This window comes from Bombyx mori, chromosome 24 (genome assembly GCF_030269925.1).
Source record: "Bombyx mori chromosome 24, ASM3026992v2".
Classification (NCBI taxonomy): Eukaryota; Metazoa; Arthropoda; class Insecta; order Lepidoptera; family Bombycidae; genus Bombyx; species Bombyx mori.
This window is the reverse complement of record NC_085130.1, coordinates 12,451,073-12,471,842: the sequence shown is the minus strand read 5'-3', so window position 1 is coordinate 12,471,842 and position 20,770 is coordinate 12,451,073. Positions and strand designations below refer to the sequence as shown.

At 37.7% G+C, this 20,770-nt stretch overlaps 1 protein-coding gene and 1 long non-coding RNA gene across 12 annotated transcripts; one reads left to right on the top strand and one right to left on the bottom strand.

Moving 5' to 3' along the window:
* Positions 1–1,668: 1,668 nt before the first annotated feature.
* On the bottom strand, positions 1,669–1,971 carry LOC134201216 (uncharacterized). The gene is made up of 2 exons (XR_009976411.1): positions 1,940–1,971; positions 1,669–1,867 (listed from the first exon to the last, which is right to left on the bottom strand). It is a non-coding gene; the product is annotated as an uncharacterized LOC134201216 (long non-coding RNA).
* Positions 1,972–3,393: 1,422 nt separating this feature from the next.
* LOC101741630 (uncharacterized) lies at positions 3,394–14,398 on the top strand. 11 transcript variants are annotated; one of them, XM_021348898.3, is made up of 9 exons: positions 3,394–3,607; positions 6,272–6,476; positions 7,153–7,332; positions 8,073–8,138; positions 9,357–9,416; positions 10,416–10,457; positions 12,068–12,130; positions 13,056–13,131; positions 14,142–14,398. In XM_021348898.3, exons 1-9 carry the CDS (start codon positions 3,600–3,602, stop codon positions 14,393–14,395), a joined length of 954 nt encoding a protein of 317 aa, XP_021204573.1. In that variant the 5' UTR covers positions 3,394–3,599; the 3' UTR covers positions 14,396–14,398. The 11 variants fall into 11 exon arrangements, with proteins under 11 accessions (XP_021204573.1, XP_062531787.1, XP_021204571.1 ...); XM_062675803.1 differs by having other exon boundaries at positions 9,357–9,431; positions 10,419–10,457; XM_021348896.3 differs by having other exon boundaries at positions 9,357–9,431.
* Positions 14,399–20,770: the final 6,372 nt, after the last annotated feature.

Genomic DNA, 20,770 nt, shown 5'->3' with positions numbered 1-20,770 from the left:
ATATCCTATTACATAGATATTTATTATGTTTATATATAAATACAGGACGGACCGATAGATGTGGGTTTTTAATGAAATATTATTCTTTATCAATTGGACTTTTAAGCACGATCGCGAGGAGTGAAGTTGTGTGATTTATTTTATTTTGTCTGTTTAGTGTTTTTTCAGGTTTAAATGTCTAACGACGGTGGTTTATTGACTGTTTAATATCTGTGAAATGAAAGTGCACAAATTTGGAAAATGAAACAAAGCTGTTGGACGTAGCTCATCTCAGCAAATGATCACCATTTCATTACATTTCATTTCATTTTCATTTGTAGTTTTAAATCCGCTCACGTCATTAATGTTGTGAGCAATTTGTACGCCATTGCTACCGCGTAGGAACTAGTATTCCATTATTAATAATTTATTTATCGCGTCCACGTTAATGAAAAAGATAAAAATGTAGTGAAAACTAATTGTACCGTTCCATGCATCTACGACCCTTCCTATTTCTGCCGTGAAGCAGTAATGCGTTTCGGTTTGAAGGGCGGGGCAGCCGTTGTAAGCCGAGACTTTAGAACTCAGGGTGGGTGGCGGCATTTACGCTATCGATGTCTATCTTAGTAAAAAAAATACTTTTCACCTCAGCAGCTCAAACATGCCGCTTTTGCTTCGATTTTGCGATGCTTTGCCGATTTTGATTCGAGCGTGGGTCAAAGTAGCTTTTTAATTTTTCAATCTTCAGTGCCACGAATTGAAATTGTTCAGCCATAAATTTGAAACATTCGAATTTCACTGTGCTCTGTCCCTTTCACATGCATATAAAAAAGCGAGTGAAAAAAACAAACCCTTTCGAAATTCGATTTTGGAATTCGACCTCAAAGAAAACACGTTCGGAAACGCGTAATACCCTAAAATTTAAAGATATTTGTAATAAAGAAATTACGTTTTTTTTTTCTCATTCTCTCAAAAAATTCAACATTACGCTGCTAGAGATGCATCGATAAGATAGGTACATTGTTATTGATAGAATTTTTTATTTTAAACAAAACTATATTCAAAATTCTAATGCCAGCTTCCTATCGAGACCATGTGATTTCGTTGTTTGGGGAAATGTCGGGCTTTTACGAATAAAGCAGAAAAATATATATCAGTACAACTCCGAGATCCCATCGATGAATTACAGTCGTATCCTTGTGACATAATTGTAAATAGACAATATGATTTAACAAAAACTGACTTCAAATAGAAAAAAAAAGATATTCCAAAACAAATTAATATACCTACACAATAATCATCGAAATCGGTTGGCGTCATATTGAGTTATTGAGTTTTTTATTTATTTGTCGCGCACGTGCTTAATGCAAATGCAAGACTTAGGTAGGTATATGGTTTTCTCATGGATACCATTATCAGAACTGGACTAAATTGTAATGGGACCACACGGGAAGCATCAGCTTTTTAATAAAAAAAGAATCATCAAAATCGATTCACCCAGTCAAAAGTTATGCGGTAACAAACATAAAAAAATGAACACACAGTCGAATTGAGAAACTTCCCCTTTTCTGAAGTCGGTTAAAAATCAAGTTTCACGAAAAGAGCAATGTCCTTTCGATTGAGCCACGGCGGCCATTTGCCGATTTCATTACATACTTCTACAATGCAATAAAGATAACACAACACGCTCAAACAATAGGTTATTTTATTGTTGAATGAATTAATATTGCACTCTTTTCCTTCTTCTTTCTTTCGTTAAGGCGATTGGCTTTTCAAGATGTTTTTGTTGCCAGTGTAGTTTTAAAATGGCTGAGCCTTTGCTTGGCTGAGCCTTTGCTCGCCCACCTGTCCTGGCGAAACTGGAAAAGCCTCCGGGCCACAAGTAATCCTTCAATTAAAAAAAAGGTTTTAAAAATCGTCAATTACAAATGTATGTATTCCGCTGCAACTTAATACATACATTTGTAATTGACGATTTATTTGGAATTGTAATCATCATAGTATTGTTAGGTATTTATAAGTACATAGTGCAGGTTCCGGGGATGTCACATAAATATCACATAAATTATAATAAAGTCTGCTGTCGTGTAGGCTTAGTTGCTACGCATATCCGATGATGTTGATCGTATTCTATTAAATCTCGATAAAGATGTTTAAAACTAATCTAATTACTTCTGGAAATAGATAATAGTATCTCAGATATAATTAACTGAATTTATTTTAACTTAATAATTTTAAATAATTGTTCAATTGACTCGGTTGACTTCACTCGTCTAGTGACGTCGATCGCACCACCATTCCGTTGTGGTGGGGCGATCAGACAATATATATTCAAGCACACCGAGGTAGCATTCTCGACAGAGAGTTGAAAGTGTAAGCACGATCACTGTAAATTACTCTGTAAGTGCAAAGTGGAAATAAATACAAGCTGTTTGTGTAAAGTGACGCATTATTGAATTCCTGCTGACCTAAGCCCTTTAGTATGGTGGGAATTTATTGAAACTTCAGTAAGCTTTTTGAAAGAACCGAAGAAGTCACGTTCACTAAATTTGTTTCATTTTCACACACATGTGCTGTTTCACAAATTTTAAACAGTTAATAAGCCACTAATATTATTCATTTAATCTTAAAAAACTCTTAATTAAAATAAAACAATTCACACAAACTCGCTATTCGCTTTCCCGCCAATGGGCCCGGGGTATTGAAAACACAGTCGGGGGTCTGGCGCTCCGTTTACAACGGGATTTTTGAACGGAACTTGGCGCCAGATTCTACCGAATCTGTGGATTGAAACTTGAGACAGATTATATTTAATTTTAATCTGTGTTAATTCGTGAGTTGTCTATAGATGATAGAGCTTGTTGCCCGATCAGAATTCATCGGTAGGTAAAAAGTAATAAATTTGTAGTCACCGGCACAGGTACTTAGTAGCCCAGTGGTTGGTAGAGGTGATTAACCAGGCTTCTAATTTCATAAATCCGCTAAGTTGATCGACTGTTTGGGCCGAATTCACTCCAGTTCCACTCTTGAAATTGAACGAACTACTATTGTAAGAAACGTAGTTTTTTAGATAACATATGCATAATTTATGTGATAAAATGAAATTGGCAATAAATGTCTTTAAATCATCCAGAATGTTCTACTGATATTCACAATTAAAACTATGTTTACGAAGACAGTCGTCACTCGTCAGTGATCAAGAACTATCAAAGTATTTGAAATATTATAATGATAACAGGAACCTCGAGATTTACCTGTGATGGTAGGTTAATTAAATCTGCGATTCGCGAAACCCGAAAAAAAATCTACGTTGATATGCAGCCGTCTGACCGGTATGATGACATGTCGTCACATCTGTAGACAGCTTTACGCGTGTTCTGTGCGTGACGCGTATCGCCGTGGTTCGATTCTGTAAAATCCGCTTTCGCCTCGTTTGTGTGTTCGCCGCGTGACCGATATTACTCTCACTATTTAATGTGACTTACGCTTTCCCTGTTTTAATCTGTTAAAGAGTGATTCAATTATTGCAAACGTATTCACGCAGAGTTTACGAACGCGACTTCAGCCGTGAGCGTCGAATATTATTAAAATATTAGATTTTATGACTACATTGGGCCTGTATGATGATGTACTGATTTTTTGTTTTCCCATTTTAGTGATCGCCATTTAAATTACCTACAATTGATTTCATTAAAATTAGCAACTCCTTTTTTTAGGATAAATGAACATATTATACTTTTATATACTTATACTTTTACTTTACTTATTTTTATACTTTTTTTTTTATGCATTAAATTGTAATCATTTTAAATGAAAGACTTTTTAGGTATCTTTGTACTTATATCTTTTTTATTTCATTCCAGCCTAACCTCAACTTTGACACTTAAAGAATGTTGCTGTCTTAACGCACTAAAAATAAAAATATGCAATTTAGAAAACGTTTCTATTCAAGAAAATTTCATTGAACAATTTATTCTTATTTTTGATAGAGAAGCGTTCCTAAACTACACAATAAATTGATACATAAATTCAAATGTTTATCTATTAATAATCACTTAGGTTGTTTGATATATTTACCGTGTAATTTGAATTCAGTTTAATAGATATTATTAAAATCCCCAAACCTCCTGCAAATCTTAACATTATATCCAGCAGAATGTTTTTATTTTGTGTAAGTCTTGCAACCCATATTGATTACATCTGAGAATAATAATCACTAGATGATGACCGAGCTTTGCTCGGCTTTTTTTTTTGTAACTCCATCTTGTTGTGTCTTTAAAGCAGTAAAAATAGTATTATTAATCGCCAACAGATGTCGGGAAGAGTCATAAAGTTGATTATCGATAAAGTTGATTATTGAAAACACGAATAAAACAACATTTTCTGAAAATAAATCGTAGATAGATCGATTTATCGCCCCCTAAATCCTCTGTATACTAAATTTTATGAAAATCGTTGTAGCCGTTTCCGAGATTCAGATTATATATATACAAGAATTATTGCTCGTTTAAAGGTATTAGATATCAGAACGAATGGTTTCGTCTAGATTATGTGTGCGAGCATTTGTTTAACACAGATTTCAGATTTTATTTATTTAGATTTTATATTTCTTTGTTAAAAGAAGTACCTTCAACAAAGAAAGATGAATAGATAAAATTCTGTCAATAAAATCCTCGGAAATATTTCTCAGTACTCAGTAACATTCGCTCTGTTTCATTAAAACTTGTTAAGTATGAACTGTCAAATTTTCGGATTTCGATCCTTGAAACAAGATGATGTTTACAAACAATCGATGTTAATAATTAAAATTAATTTACCATTAACGAAAACCAATGCTCCAAAACTCAGAATTCAAGTCATCTCCAAGAGATCGAAGCAACGTTCATATACTCCAGAAATGATTTTAGTTTAATTCAACGTATTTTAAAGAAGCAGCCAGTCTGTCAAATACAATGTTTATTTAGTCTCTAATCAGGAGAAATGTAGTGAGTAAAAATAAATGTATTATTTATCATTTTAACCATTTAAAGTGGAATATGTGAATTCTTGACTTGACTTCTTAACAGTTACACAGGGTCTGACATTTCATATAAACTAGCAGACAGCCAAATGAAGTCATCTTTTTTAAAAACATTCTCACACGGTATTAAATACTTTCGAGATATGATTAAAAATATTTGACATTTCCCCAACAATGAATCTTCCACGAATTAATAAACCAATGATTTCTCTAATTTTTAAGAACTCCATTACTCCTGTGTTTCTGATGTATTATACACTATCTATCATAGGAGCTTACAGACATGCGTAATCCAACGTTCTCACTAAAATAAAATACAGGTGGCTCTTAATATGCTGTATAACTAGTAAAATATTTGCTGAACCTTCGGACACCTCATAAACAAGCTAGCATATTCAGGCAAAAGCTAAAATTAATAAGCTAATAAATAATAAGATAAAAAAATTGATATTGGTGCTAATAAAAATAAATTCCTAATTGATTTGACTAAATATTCCAAAATAGATACAGTATGAAAGCATTTTTATCCTTCGAAGCCTTTGATGCTCAAAAAAGTTTTATTCACATATTTTTCTCCTAATTAACTTTAGTTTTTATAAATTTTGCTACTTAAGTGAAATTATGTTCTTTATCTTATAATTTTTATTGCATTAAAATTCAAGAGTTCTTATGTTTTTTGTATAGAAGACATGAACTGTTGCACTGTTGGTATATATAATTGAGGGGACATTTAGCATGTGCTTTCTTGTGAATCTAGTATAGATATACCCTGAATCAGTTGTTGCTTTCTTGGTGTACCAAGATTACCATATTTAATTAAGTTGTAACTTAATTAAATATGTATAATAAAATAAAATAAAATTCTAGAACAACATATACTTACCTAAGAGTCTGTAATTTTGGTGGCTATGAGTCTAAAAGTATCCTTAAACATTGTTTAGTGTATAGTATTTAAAGATAATTAACAAAATCACCCTAAATTAAAAAAAATTAGAAGCTAGCTAGAAGCGAAGCATTTAACGTTAACATTATTATTTCTCACCCACAGAAAGATTCTCATCATTAATGCCCCTGCAACTGGTGTAGGGAGTCCAACACTCATATAAATATTAGCCTATCCATTAAGTACATGTATTTTCTACATGGATACCAAGTTTCAAGTCAATCGGATGCATGGTTCAGTAGTTATATCAGAACATACGTAAAAATCACTGTAGATTTATATATTAGTATAGAGTACAGATATTACTCAAGTTCGTTTTCTGCTTTCAGTCAAATGGAACGGAGTCGTTCGATGCATCCCTCACCGGATCAAGTGTACACTCTTTTAGAAGTCATGGAGATAAATCCGCTTTTAGCGAAGGGCCACGTTAAGTCGGTAATGGCCAGACAGACGGCCACCAGGCACTGGCATCATTTAGCTATCAAACTAAACAATATGGGTGGAGCCACGAAGACCGGGAAGCAGTGGGCAAAGGTTTCAAATCTATACTAATAATATTATAAAGCTGAAGAGTTTGTTTGTTTGAACGCGCTAATCTCAGGAACTACTGGGCCGATTTGAAAAATTCTTTCAATGTTAGATAGTTCATTTATTGAGGAAGGCTATAATAAATGTTTTAAAATCGGGGTTTTTTCCCCTTTGAGAGCTTCCGCTGCGTGCGTTGCAGAAACGGTTAAATTTCGCTAAAATAATGTATGACAGAATTGTTCCCCTTTAAAAGATCTAAAAAATGTCCACAATAGCATATGTCTATATGTTAAGGTTGGCTCACTATAACGATTTTATGCTAACCAAATTTGTTCTAAAATAAAGCATTATTTGTGAACTATTCCACGCGGACGAAGTCGCGGGAAAAAGCTAGTATATTTATAAATCTAAAAAACATTCGGTTCCAGATTTATTGTTTTAATTTCCGAAGATGGATTGTTCTGTACTAAAGTAAGGTAGGTATATAAGTATTAGAACGGAATTTCTTCTGTAAAGCAATAATGCATTCCGATTTGATATCCACTATTGAAACTCATTAAGAAACACTTCGTAATGGGACGTAAATATATAATAATATTAATGGCTATTCACAAAACAGAGCGAATGAGATCTTGCCAGAATAACTGAAATCAATGCTACAAATACCCTTTGCATTTTCAAGTATTGGTCTGACAAGAAAAGTGCGGTTAAGAAAAAGGCAATCGTACGTTTAACTGCAATAAAACAAGGATCTGACAGCGAACAAATACTGGAACTGTCCGATGTGGAAGAAAGAATCATAACTTTGATGGGCGGTGAGAAGTTTGTAGTACCAGAAACTCCCAAACACGCGGCAATCAACGTAAGAACGATTTCTATGCCCTTTTTTTTTATAATACGCTTTTATTAGCTTCAGACGTATGTATGTATGTTTGTAACGGAATCTTTGAACATGATTTTGACCCCCTTCAAAACGTCGGATTAACTCGAAATTTGGTATACTTATTAAGGACCGATGACAATTCAATACTAAAAATTACAAAATAAAAAAAATGAAAAAATTTAAATTCAACTAAAAAATTATAAAAATAAATAATAGTTTAAAAAAAACTAACAAAATACGCTTCTATAGAAAATCCAACAAAAAAATAGAAAATAATATTTTTTAATAAATTTGAATTAAAAATAGTGTCAGAAACAATGATTTTATGGTGGACTGGTAAGGGACTTATCGTATAATGGACTTATCTATTAGGAATAATTACCATTATATAAGTCGGGCCAATAAAGAAACGAATCGAAAATGGCGTCTATATACCTGCACTGATGGTAGGGTCAACAAATAAAAAGAACTGTGAAGGACTTTTCCTCGGTTGTGAGAAGCAATATTATTTACCGGTCAGAACATATATTTTTTTTGCATGCAGTACGCGCCGTGTAGACAGCAATAGTTTAGAGTGAGAGCGCATGATCGCCGCGGCCATTTTAGATTCGTTTCGTTATTGGCGCGGCTTATACCTATGTACGTACCAATAATTACCGTTAGGATTAACTTTGTTTGTAATGTCGTATTTCTGATCTCTATGTCTCATACGTTACAAGGACAGCTACAAGGACCCTCCTGGACGTGTCCCGGACGAGGACCGCGACACGCAACAAGCCAATGTGGTAATTATCAATTAACTACCTACACACACGTCATTACGGATCCTCCCGATCCACTAACAATGCTTTTAGGTACCTCAAGCACCGGTCATCGTTCTCGTCGAACCCGTCGCTTGCGACGAAGGGCTCGAAGAGTAAATTAACCCACAGACACAGTCCGCTGATTTCCTCGCTGGATCTTCTCAGTGGGTCGCGTTTCCGATCCGGTGGTAGATTCTGTGAAGCACTGCTCTTGCTAGGGTCAGTGTTAGCAACGCCCTGTGAATCTGGTATAATCCCTCGCGGTCACTAGAATCACTTACTGATTGCCGTGTCAATGTCAAAATTGAACATGTCGATTGGTTCTGATAGTACCATGATGCGTTTCTATCAAGCTGCTTGGTGTCGGATGTTAATATCTTTTTTATATAGCACGCTTCTTTTGCTTTTTCGCTACCTGTGTAGGCAGACGAGCATACGGCCCTACTGATGGGAAGTGATTACTGAAGGTCATGGACGTCAGCAATGCCAGGGGCAGAGCCAAGCTGCTGCCTATCGTTAAGTACTCTCCACAAGCCTCGTTTGAAGAAGGACATGTCATAGCGCTCGGGAAACACCATGGAGGGGAGCTCATTCCAAAGCCGGATGGTATGTGGTAGAAAATATCTCTGGAAACTCACTGTGGATGAACGCAGCTGCTCTGGGTTTTCTGAATCCGAAGGCAGACGGTGCGATGGTGAAAACGATACGGTTTATCTCGAATTATTCCTTTACTTTTATAGATAGGCCGATTGTTCACGATTGACTTCCACGGTGAAGGAATAAAATCGTGTAATAAAAATCAAACCCGCAAAATTATAATTTGTGTAATTACTGGTGGTAGGACCTCTTGTGAGTTCGCGCGGGTAGGCACCACCGCCCCGCCTATTTCTGCCGTGAAGCAGTAATGGGTTTCGGTTTGAAGGGCGGGGCAGCCGTTGTAACTATACTGAGACTTTAGAACTTATATCTAAAGGTGGGTGACGCATTTACGTCATAGATTTCTATGGGTCCAGTAACCACTTAGCACCAGGTGGGTTGTGAGCTCGTCTGCCCATATAAGCAATAAAAAAATAGATAGGCCGATAAACGGATCGTCTGATGTTAAGCGCTTATCGGAGCCCATAGTTGCCGCGATGTCCCTGTCTCCTAACCTAGAATCAATATTCAAACTGAAGCAATTGATATTGTTTTGTTTCGCAGGAAATAAATAACCACTCCTCGCGGATATCTGAGGATGGTGATTCAAGACAAACGACTATGGTATATCAACACCCTGTATGTTGGCTTCCGTTTGACTGTATAAACTTTTATTTTTACTTTTACTTTTATGGTGGTAGGACGTCTTGTGAGTGCGCACGGGTAGGTACCACCATCCCGCCTATTTCTGTCGTGAAGCAGTAATGCGTTTCGGTCTCAAGGGCGTGGCAGCCGTTCTGTTGCACAAGTGAGACCTTATAACTCATATCTCAAGGTGGGTGGCGGCATTTACGTTGAAGATGTCTATGGGCTTCGGTAACAACTGAACACCAGATGGGCCGTGAGCTCGTCCACCCATCTAAGCAATAAAAATAAAACTGCTAGCATATGGTTTTGGAACGAGGACTCAAAGGAGCCAAATGTTTGTCGACTTCCTCGACAAGGAGCTATTCATAATGAATTGTTTCTTCGAAAATGAAACCGAAAGGAAGTGGTGCCAAAAATAATAATATTGTTACACCGGTAAGAGCAACGCCATCTGTCGTCGAATAGCACAAAACGAATATCAAAAGAACTAGTAATATCGAGAACGTTTAAGCAGTGCAACGCCATCTATTATCAAATAGCCGAAACACACATCGAAACGACTGGTCTTACCAAGAATGTTCTAGGTAATTCTAGGGATGTCGTATCGACTGTAAAAGCGTTGCAGAGATGACACGAAGGCAGTTAGTAATCGCTTCTACTCGAGGAAGTGAATTGCGAATTGTAAAGTGTTCGTTAAGTGTTTGAAGTTTTTAATAAACTTTTAACTTGTATTTCGGTCTTATTTATCCCGAACTTCAGCGCGTAGCAATATTAACTTCATCATCACGGCTTAAAAGAGCATATTCAGAGATTTCGCGGTGATCAAAAAGCTAAATGCCATGATCATAGACTAGTACGAAGCGTTCACCACAGTCGTCTTATAACGAGCTTATAAAGATCTGATACTTATTTTTGAAACGTTTCAAAAAGACCCAAAGTGCAGCAATGTAATACTAAAATCACGTTTTATTTCAGGAGACAATAGACGACCAATCAAACAGAACTTCAAATGTGTCTGTAAGTGATTTTTTTTGTTAGTCGAATCTTACCCCACTCTTATGATCTTCTTCTTTTTCTCTATTCTATCACACTAGGTGGGGTCGGCACAGCGAATTTTTCTATTCCATTCTCCTCTATCAGTCGTCATCTCAACACTCACTCCTCTTTCTCTCATATCGTCATTCACACACTCCATCCATGTCTTCTTTGGTCGACCTCTTCCCCCTCTACCTTGCACTACCATTTCCATACATCTCCTAGTCACATGCATCTTCTCTCTACACATCACATGTCCTTACCACGCTAACCATCCGCTTTCCCCAATCCAATGCCATTATCGCTAAATAAAAAATAAAAAAAAAACTCTTAAGTCTTTGTAACGCTAGCCATCATAGGAAACAAGATATTCGGTAGATACCTGAACCTCTTAAACAAAGGTCTCGGAAAACCTTTTGTCTCGTGAGGGTAGTTAACAAAAAACAGTCGTGAGCGGTCGATTGCATTGATTATATTCATCATCAGCCTATATCTCTCCACTGCTGGATGTAGAAATCTCCCATAGTCCACCACAATGAGCGATCCTCTGCCTTCCCCATCCAAATTTTCCTAGCATATCGCCGCAAGTCATCGGTCCACCGGACAGGGGGACGCCCAACGATGAGCTTACCGAAACGTGGTCTCCAGTCCAGAACACTTCTGCTCCATCGACCATCGGTTCTGCGACACGTAACGAGGTGTAAGGGGTGACAATGGAATCACAGCTACTCAATAGCCATCCTCACCTGCCCGTGGAGCACATTGCTAGCTAACGGACGAGACCCTGGCGACCGAATGATGGCGGTATAACCATCCATAGTAAGCTGTCTCTAAATGAAAAACATCTGGATATGGGCAGCAGTATGCCAGAAAAGGACAGTACTGGCATAACCCTCCCAATGGACAATTGTTTTCTTTTTTTTTATATTATCAACGCTTAATTTATGAACTTGAGCTTACCGGTGGCGTCTCGTGAGGTCGCCCGGCTAGGAGCCACCGCTCAGGCTAGCTCCACAGTGGTATTTTCGTCGTCCACCGGTCGCGGTGGCGATATCTGTCTTGGGTCATGGGTCATGTTCTCCGTCACTGGTTTATGCAATAAAACTATAAAATTGACCGTTTTTTTGTATGCTAATATTGGGGGACGAGCTGACGGCACACCTGTGGGCCCACCGAGTGGTTATAGAAGCCCATAGACATCGACAATGCAAATTCCGCTCCACCCACCTTGAGATGTGAGTTCTAAAGTTTCAGTCCGCCCCGCCCTTCAAACCGAAACGCATTACTACTTCACGGTAGAAATAGACAGAGAATATATTCAGTTTTTTTCGCCCGCTATGAAAAGTTCGCTTTTAGTCCCTGGCACGAGGGACAAAAGTACCCGATTCTCTCCCGGTGAGTCTGCATACGCACCGAGGGAGGAAAGTAGAACATGCCCATCGGCGATTCGCGGACGTGAATGTCCTACTTTTCTACTCTACTCAGTGCCTAATATACTATTAACATACCAGGAGAGTCTTTGTCGCGACCCAGTGAGAATATCTGTCGTTACATTGTCGCGCAGAACGAAACAGTTAAAATTTCTATTACAGCTTTCGACTACGATTGCGGATCCCCTGGGGGACCCGCTGAGGCCGTCTTCGAATATGTCAGCCGTAAGTGAAAATATGGCAGAACAACCAGCCAGATGGTCAGGTCTGGTAAAGGGAGGGATTGGCGGTAGTCTGTACCATGCGGTCCGTGCCACCCATGACCGAACACTGGAGGATAGTTACATGTGGTCGCGATCCGGACTTTTTGGCGGGAACGCGAGGAGTGAAGTGTGTGATTTGTTTTATTTTGTCTATTTAGTGTTTCTTCAGGTTTAAATGTGTAATAACGGTGGTTTATTAACTGTTTAGTATCTGTGAAAGTGCACAAATGTGGGAAAATGAAACAAAGCCGCTGGACGTAACTTCTCGAGAACTTCCAAAAAGTCCTCTGAAAAAATCTTAGTAAATGACCACCATTTTACTGAGATTATATTTCATCCCATATCATCTCATTTAATTTCATCCCAGTTGATTAATGTCTCAAATTAATCATCTTCATTTCATTTCACTCCATAATATCATTTTTCATAACCATATGAATGTAAATTAAAATAAGACATGACTTAAAGGTCTCAGTTACCAGGTCATAAAATCCCTTAAAAAAAAATTGGTCGCAATCCTCGGCAGTGAAATAGGGCTTTACGACACAAACGAATATTAAATGGAGAGTCGCATTAAAAAAATTAAAAATAAATGATAGTTTAAAAAAACTAACAAAATACGCTTCTATAGAAAATCCAACAAAAAAATTTAAAATAAATTTTATTGTAAAAAAAAGCGTGGGGTGCATGGTATCAGTAGTTATAAATGTTTTATGAACAGATATAGTAGTAGAAGGACTATTTTGATAATATACTGAATTTTTTCTTACACTATTTATAATTCAAATTTATTAAAATTTATTTTCTATTTTTTGATTGTATTTTCTATAAAGGCGTATTTTGTTAGTTTTTTTAAATTATTCGTTTTTTTTCTTCTATATCTGCAGTCACACTTTAGCAGTACATTGCGCACGGACGAGTCGAAACCCGCATTGGATTCCGTTAGATCTGCTAGTCATATCAGTAAGTGTCTTACTTCTTTAATAGTGTTTTCTTCTAAGTAAATTAAGATTATTGTTAAGACTATAGACAAATAATATTAAAGACAAACAATATTCTATTCTCAATTTGACCACAGACTTTAAAAAATAACAAAAGTTTGACAATAAACAAAGAGTATAAATAAATATGTGTTATCTCAAATACATGGTAGTGTGTGTAATGTTTTTTTATTGATTTAATGTATTTTTTATGCATAATTTAAAAAGAAAATTAGTATTCTGCACTCCTTCTCTGTATTCTCTATAAGTGTGAGAAATTTCATACTCCTCCATCAGCGCAATTTTTGTAAAAAGGGGTACAAAGTTTTTGCTTTACGTATGAATTTATAGATAAACTAGCGGCCCGCTCCGGCTCCACTCGGGTCTTTAACAAAAAATTCATCCATACTTGAGGTTGTTTTATTTTTTTAAATAAAAGAACACTTATTGCGGCATAACTATAATAGTTACACATATGCTGTCGCGACACTTTTTGTAAATAATAATGTGTTCTACAAAGTCGTAGTACATTATTTTATTCTATCATCAACAGTTTTCGCGGGGCACGCGATGTAAAGAATATGTTAGGTAATTTTTTTACACCTTGGGTTACATTATTGGAGTTTTAGTAAGGATCCCTAATTTTTTTCAAAAAAGATTATAGCCTATGTCACTCGGGAATAGTGTAGCTTCCAAACAGTAAAAGAATTTTTCAAATCGGTTCAGTAGTTTCGGAGCCTATTCAATACAAACAAACAAAAACAAATCTTTCCTCTTTATAATATTAGTATAGAAGTATAGATGAAATACAGTAAAAGCTCGTTATTCGCGGCGAAAGATTTATTTATTTGCGGATCTAATCCGTACATACATATTGATAAAAAGGATTCCATTATGTACGTAACCTACCGGATATCCTTTGTAAACGCATCGTCAAATGAACTAATCAAAAAGTAAAATACACCTTATTGTAATATTAAAATTTGTATCCAGGAAATAGAAGACCTTTTTATCTCACGTCGGCTCCCACACGAAGTCGGAGAAGCTTCATCAGGAACCTGACCGAGGGTCTGCTCAGGGTGGAGGAGCAGCGTTTAGAGATGGAGAGGGAAAACGCGCAATGGAACCAAAAACGAGACCGCATGCTCATTGAAACGTTTTCGGGGGTGTGCGAGAGTTTAAACGCTAGCCTTAACTGTTTGAACAAACTGACATCGTTATTAACAGAATCAATAAAAAAAGAATGAAAACATGAATGTTTTATTAAATACATGTACTGGGTGTTAGAAGACCGCTTCCGAAAACTAAGACAGACGATAGCACCTTTGATGATGGGACGGAAAAAAATCTATCCTGATTTAAAAAAAAACATATTTTTAAAACGTTTTATTTACGCTTCATCACGTTGGTACAGCTAAATGAAACGAATAGTTTCATAAAAAATACATTACTTTACTAAAAAAACCAGCAATGAAACACAAAATCAAAATCAGCTGATGCTCGGGTCAACGACCGCCCGGGCGCGGCGCTGACTCCCGCGATCTCACAAATATTTATTTACAACACTTGTCTAAATAACTCCATCATCAAAGTTGTCATTAGTACTGTCGTCTGTCTTCGTTTTCGGAAGCGGTCTCCTAACACCTGGTGTGTAGAATGATACGGAATATTCTAAAAAATTGTTGAACAAATAATAAAAGACTTAATTGCGTTTTCTGTACAATATTAAGAAAACAACATTTGAAGATTTTATTTTCCTTTTTAAATTATTATTTTACACAGTATTACTGAATGAAGTAAAACTGAACTCCTCTTTTTTCTCAATGACAGAGGGCTCAGTCAATCAGAGTTTTTTTTTTAATACTAATATGTTTAAAAGTTTTACATAAAAATTACAATTTTTTTTTTCTTTACCTGCATAATAATATTTCCTAAATATTAGTTTATGATAAAATTTTAGGTGCTGTAAAATTCGATCAATTTCGATCCGTAATCTAAAATAGTACTTAGGGTGGATTCGACCAAACTTAAATTTAAACTCGAGTAACTATACGAGGAATAACCTATTCCATGATTTTAATCTCGAGTAAATTCATAGTCGTTTTTCCACGTATACTTGCGCTAGGAATAACAATACGCGAATAGCAGAGTGAATGGTGAACAAAAATAAAATCCGGCAAATAAATGTTGTTGTTCAACGGCATAGTGTAAGAGCATACAAATCGTCAACTCGATTTTGCCGTATTTTAGTGTGAAAAAGTAGCTGTTGTGTAAGATATCCAGCTGTCAAACGTATTATTTTTATTTCTTGTTTGTTTGAGGGAATTGTCAAGTTTTGTCGTGTGGTTTTATCTTTTTTCGTTTAAACGTTGCATTCAGACTATTAATAATCATTTAGTGCATTGCGTTGACTTGAAATTAAAACAGAATAAATATTTATGAAATGACAGAAATCAGATGTTGGACTGACAGACGCCATTACTTTATTCTAGGAATAGCTCCGTTATTCCGTGCGAAACGGCGGTATAGTAACAATTCCCGAATAGGCCCACTATTCTTAGAATTGTAGTTGGTAAAACGTAAAATTGATTTACTCTCGATTAACTGACGAGTTATTCTAAGAATAAGATTTACTCTTGTTTGGTAGAATCGACCCTTAGTAGTTTTATTTTTCTAGTTGGAAAGGCTATCATACCATACAACCTAATCTTTTATAATTTCTTATGTGGAAAATGATATTATGAAATGAAAACATACAGTGACAACAAGGCACCGTGGTTTGCAAGGGAGCTCCCCCTGTCAAGTAGCGGGCAAATCCTACATCAAACTCATCATCGTTATCATTAAATCATGAACCGTATCATATTGAATGTATTATTGTCACCACTGCTATGTCAGGCGGGGAGCTTAAGTTCTGGTAGAGGGGGTAACTCCGAGGTCCAAACCGAAATCCCAATGGTTATGTAGAAACAAACAGCACTAAATAGATAGGTTAAGTTCCTTTATCATCATTTTAAAGAAGTTTAAATGCGGCGCGACTTCTCACCGCGGACCCTGAATCCGCTGTCGTGATGGATGATGAATGAACGGTGCAGTAAAGATGATGAACGCGAAGGCATCTCCATTCTCGTGTTATGTTATCAGACGATCTCAGCGACAGGACGATTATCAATAAGACAAGTGTGTTTACATCAGAACTAATTTGGGTTCTTGTAAATTGAGGAACCGGTGGCCGAACTCAACATCATCGGTGAAACAAAAGTACGTCGACTTCACTGGCTCGTCCACATGCCAATGATGGTACAGGAACGTGCGTTAAAACCGGTGTACTTGAGATACCAAACGGCTGGTCTCGCAACCAAGCAAAGACCAGCTGGAGGAGGGCCTGTCGACACTCCAAGCGTGGGCTGCTCCCACATATACACTTACACACAGCTGGTAGACTGTTATTCCTCCCGATCCACTAGCGGTGCTTTTAGGTACCTCAAGCACCGGTGATCGTTCTCGTCGAACCCGCCGCTTACGACAAAGGGCTCGACGAGTAAATTAACCCACAGACACAGCCCACTGAGTTTCTCAGTGGGTCGCGTTTCCGATTCGGTGGTAGATTCTGCGAAGCACTGCTCTTGCCAGGGCTATTGTTAGCAAAAAAATACACTGTTACATACGCCACTCAATAACATTTAACTAATGGTCGCCCTGTGGTCGAAATTCTACCATAATTAATTTAAATTATAAGTTTGAACATTATTATGGTTCTGTTGCCACATTTCTATAATCATCATTTCTATTATAATCATTGTTCTACGATCACAGCTTTCGCCAAGACTACACTATAGACATATAATAGGGGTTAAATTATAAAATTGCCGTTCTATTGTAATAGGTACTTCAAACTGATATAGGATCTTCATGGTTTGAGATTTTTGAATAAAACTTTTTTTCAAATGGTACCTATGAGGTTCTTATTTTTAAATTATTCGATTATAGACTTTCAGTTGTTTTTTTTTATTCGGCTTAGACAAGAAAGATGTACCTATACCTACTTGTGAAATTCGAGTGATTTTTGAATACGAGTTCCGACGCGGAACTAACGCTGCAGAAACAGCTCGCAATATCAATGTTGCGTTTGGAGAGGGGACTGCTAATGAACGCACCGTGCGATTTGGGTTTAAACGCTTTCATGATGGAATTTTTGATTTGAAGAACAAACTACGTGGAAGACCGCCCGCCCACACATGTGAATAAATTGAAAAAGATGATGGAAGCCGATCCGAGCCAAACTACCCAGGAATTAGCCGCATGGTTTAACGTTATCTTACCAACGTAAGCAAAAAATGTAATGGCTGACCCCAGGTCAAACGCCGCAACAGTGTCCTAAAGGAAAGCTTACCAATAAAAAGGTAATTTAAGGTAAAAAGGTTTGATGGTCTCAGCATGGTGTTATTCACAATAGCTTTCTCCGATTTGGTCAAGCAATAACGGTAGATGTCTACTGTGCCGAACTGCGAACAATGTGAAAGCAAAACTTGCAGTGAAACAGCCCCGACTCATGAATCGATCTTCACCATTATTGCTCCATGATAACGCGAGACCTCATACAGCACGAGAAACCATTTTAACTCTACAGGAACTGTAATTAGAAACCATTCGTCACCCTCCGTATTCGCCAGACCTTGCTCCAACGCACTACCATTTTTTTCGTGATTTGGACAATTTTCTACGTGATAAAAAGTTATCTTCCCAGGCGGCGGTACAAAATGCTTTCACACAGTTTGTCGAATCTAGATCACCAGAGTTCTATCGCAAAGGCATAAATGACCTATTAGATGGCGCAATGTTGTTTAAATAAATATGTTACATGAAAAAAAAAAAAAGAATTTCAATTTTCCAGTACACATCGGCAATTTCATACTTTAACCCCTAATAACAACCGTGTCAAGACACACCTGGATTATAGTTATTAATTATCCTGCACGAATACTTGAGAAGCACAATGCTGCCCCTGCGCGACATGTAGAAGCATTTTATAGCCAGCACAGTTGAAAATTAACCGGACATCTATTTCGAACTTCGAAAATCTGTTGTCAATTTAAATTGTTAAAAGTAAAGACATTGACGGTAGTCAGAAAAAAGAAAAGTCTTCAGTATTACTCACCTGTTCCACAGCAAGCGTCTCCGGCAAGGAAAGAAGGCCAGTGAACAAGATCGAGGTGAGTACATACAAGTGCGCTTCCCTCTCTGACCTAGTGACGTCACGAGAGCGAGACAGTTGACAGGAAAAACGGGACAGGAAACAAAATTAGCCTCTTAATTGCCTATACTTCGAATAATGGTCAAGTGGTTTAATACAATTTAAATAAAATAAAAACCTTGTATTAACATCAAACGCCAAAAAATATTTGCGTAATTACACTGATGATCCGCGCGGGTAGGTACCACCACGCTTCCTATTACTGCCGTGAAGCCGTAATGTGTTTCGGCTTTTAGAGGGTGGGGCAGCCGTTGTAACTGTAAAGATGTAGACCTTGGAACTCATGTCTCGAGGCGGATGGCGGATTAAAGTTGTTGATGTCTATTGGCCCCGGTAACCACTTCACACCAGATGGGACGTGAGCTCGTCCACCCATCTAAGCAATAAAAAGAAACATCTTTTCTCTCACCCGATACCCGCATCGAACCCACAAATAGTGGCTATAAGCGCGTCAATATTGTCTACCGCCCCGACACATGCAAATTGAGGAGTTCCAATCGTCTCGCACTTCGGAACCCATTACTCAGTCGAGGAAGCGACTAATAAACTGTAGATCCGCTTACAAGAATCAAGGAAAACATAACGACATAATTCGCCCTTGCAAGATGATTTTAAACTCGACGCAAACCAAACTCGAAGATTACTCGAGACAGAGCGCTATGACATATCCTTCTTCAAATGAGGCTTGTGGAGAGTACTTAGTAGTAGACAGGGGCTTGGCTCTGCTCCTGGCATTGCTGAAGTCCATGGGCGACGTTAACCACTTACCATCAGGCCGTATGCTCGTCTGCCTACAAGGTCAATAAAAAAAAAGTCAAGCTGAGGAAGCTTTGAGGTGGCATCTTAGAATACCCGTATCATAGAAAATTTATAGTTAGCTTTAGTTCGTAGTATTAAGATTTTGAAGACCTCGCGAGCTTAGAAACTCGACCTCTGTATCGGAAAACGTGACACATCGACGACTCCGTAAACCAGTTATTATCCTTGTACGGTATTTCGTACGCAAAAAATGATATGTGCTCGGTAAGGGCGCGATCTATTGGTAGCTCGTTGGGAACGAAAACATTGGGATTTTGCGAAAGCCGTGGCTACGGCTACGCGACTGTCTGGGAAATACGCGGTATGTAAACTTAGAACTAGAATCCGGGCTTTTAATGATTAAGGATTAAGGAGGCATATGAGAAATTGTAGCCTAGACTATTTTAGAGTTGCAGCAATATAGCTATCGCATCTCTTCCCGTTGGTTTCGTAAAGCCACAAATCCAATGAGAATATACAGCACCATTCTGTGGCATTTGGAATGGCAAACGATGACTAACCTAGAAATAATGTGGAAAAACTGAAGTATTCGCCGCGAGACCAAGATTAGGTTGGTGCGTGCGTTGAAACCTGGTGCAAAAAGTGTCTCGATAACAATAAGATCGATGCCTTCAAAATGTGGTGCTGGAGAAGGACGCTACGCACACCATGAACTGCCATAAGGACCAATGAATCAATTCTCCAAGAACTCCACATCACAAGGCGGCTCTCCACCGTTTTCCAAGATCGAAAACTCAGCATTTTCGAACATATAATGCGGTCCAACGCATAGTCTGGAAAAACTTCTCATTCTTGGCCAAGTGGAAGGGAAACGAGTACAAAAGGGACAAAAAGACAACACCATAAGGAGGTCAGCTGAAGACAGCATCCAACAGGCGGTCCGTCTCGCAGCGGGTAGATCTTAATAGAAATATTTACATACGCGTGGTCGCGATCCTCAGCAATGAGGGAACGACAAAGAAGAAAAACAGCAGTAATGATAGGTAGCCTCATTGGTAACTGTTCACCATCGCCAAATTTGTAGGCAGCGGCTTGGACCTGCCCCCGGCATTGCTGAAGTCCAAGGGCGACGGTAACCACTCACCATCAGGTGGGCCGTATGCTCGTCTGCCTACAAGGGCAATAAAAAATAAAAATAAACGAATTTCGGCCGTGTTTTGTCGCCTAGTGTAGCATCACTCCATATTTTTCCGTGGGTGTCGTAAAAAGCCACCAGGGAATCGCTGAAGATTAGGTAGTAGCGTTCATCGAGTATTTTACTGGAGTAATGGTATTTCCAAATTCCAACAGGCATTTATTGGAAATAGGGCGTACTGTAAGGTGGGCGGGTTTCACTATACAGCCTATTTCGGCTACGAAGTAGTCATGCGCTCTGGTATGAAAAATTAGTACGTCAAATAGGTACTGTGCAGTTTTCGTGGTCACGGGTGACTCGTCAGTTGTTATATTTAAATCTTCAGCTTTAGCCACGAAGGTATTCTTAATTACGAACTACGTACTTTTAAGTAAAACAATACGGAATTAAAATATTTTCTTAGTCTGGGTCTTT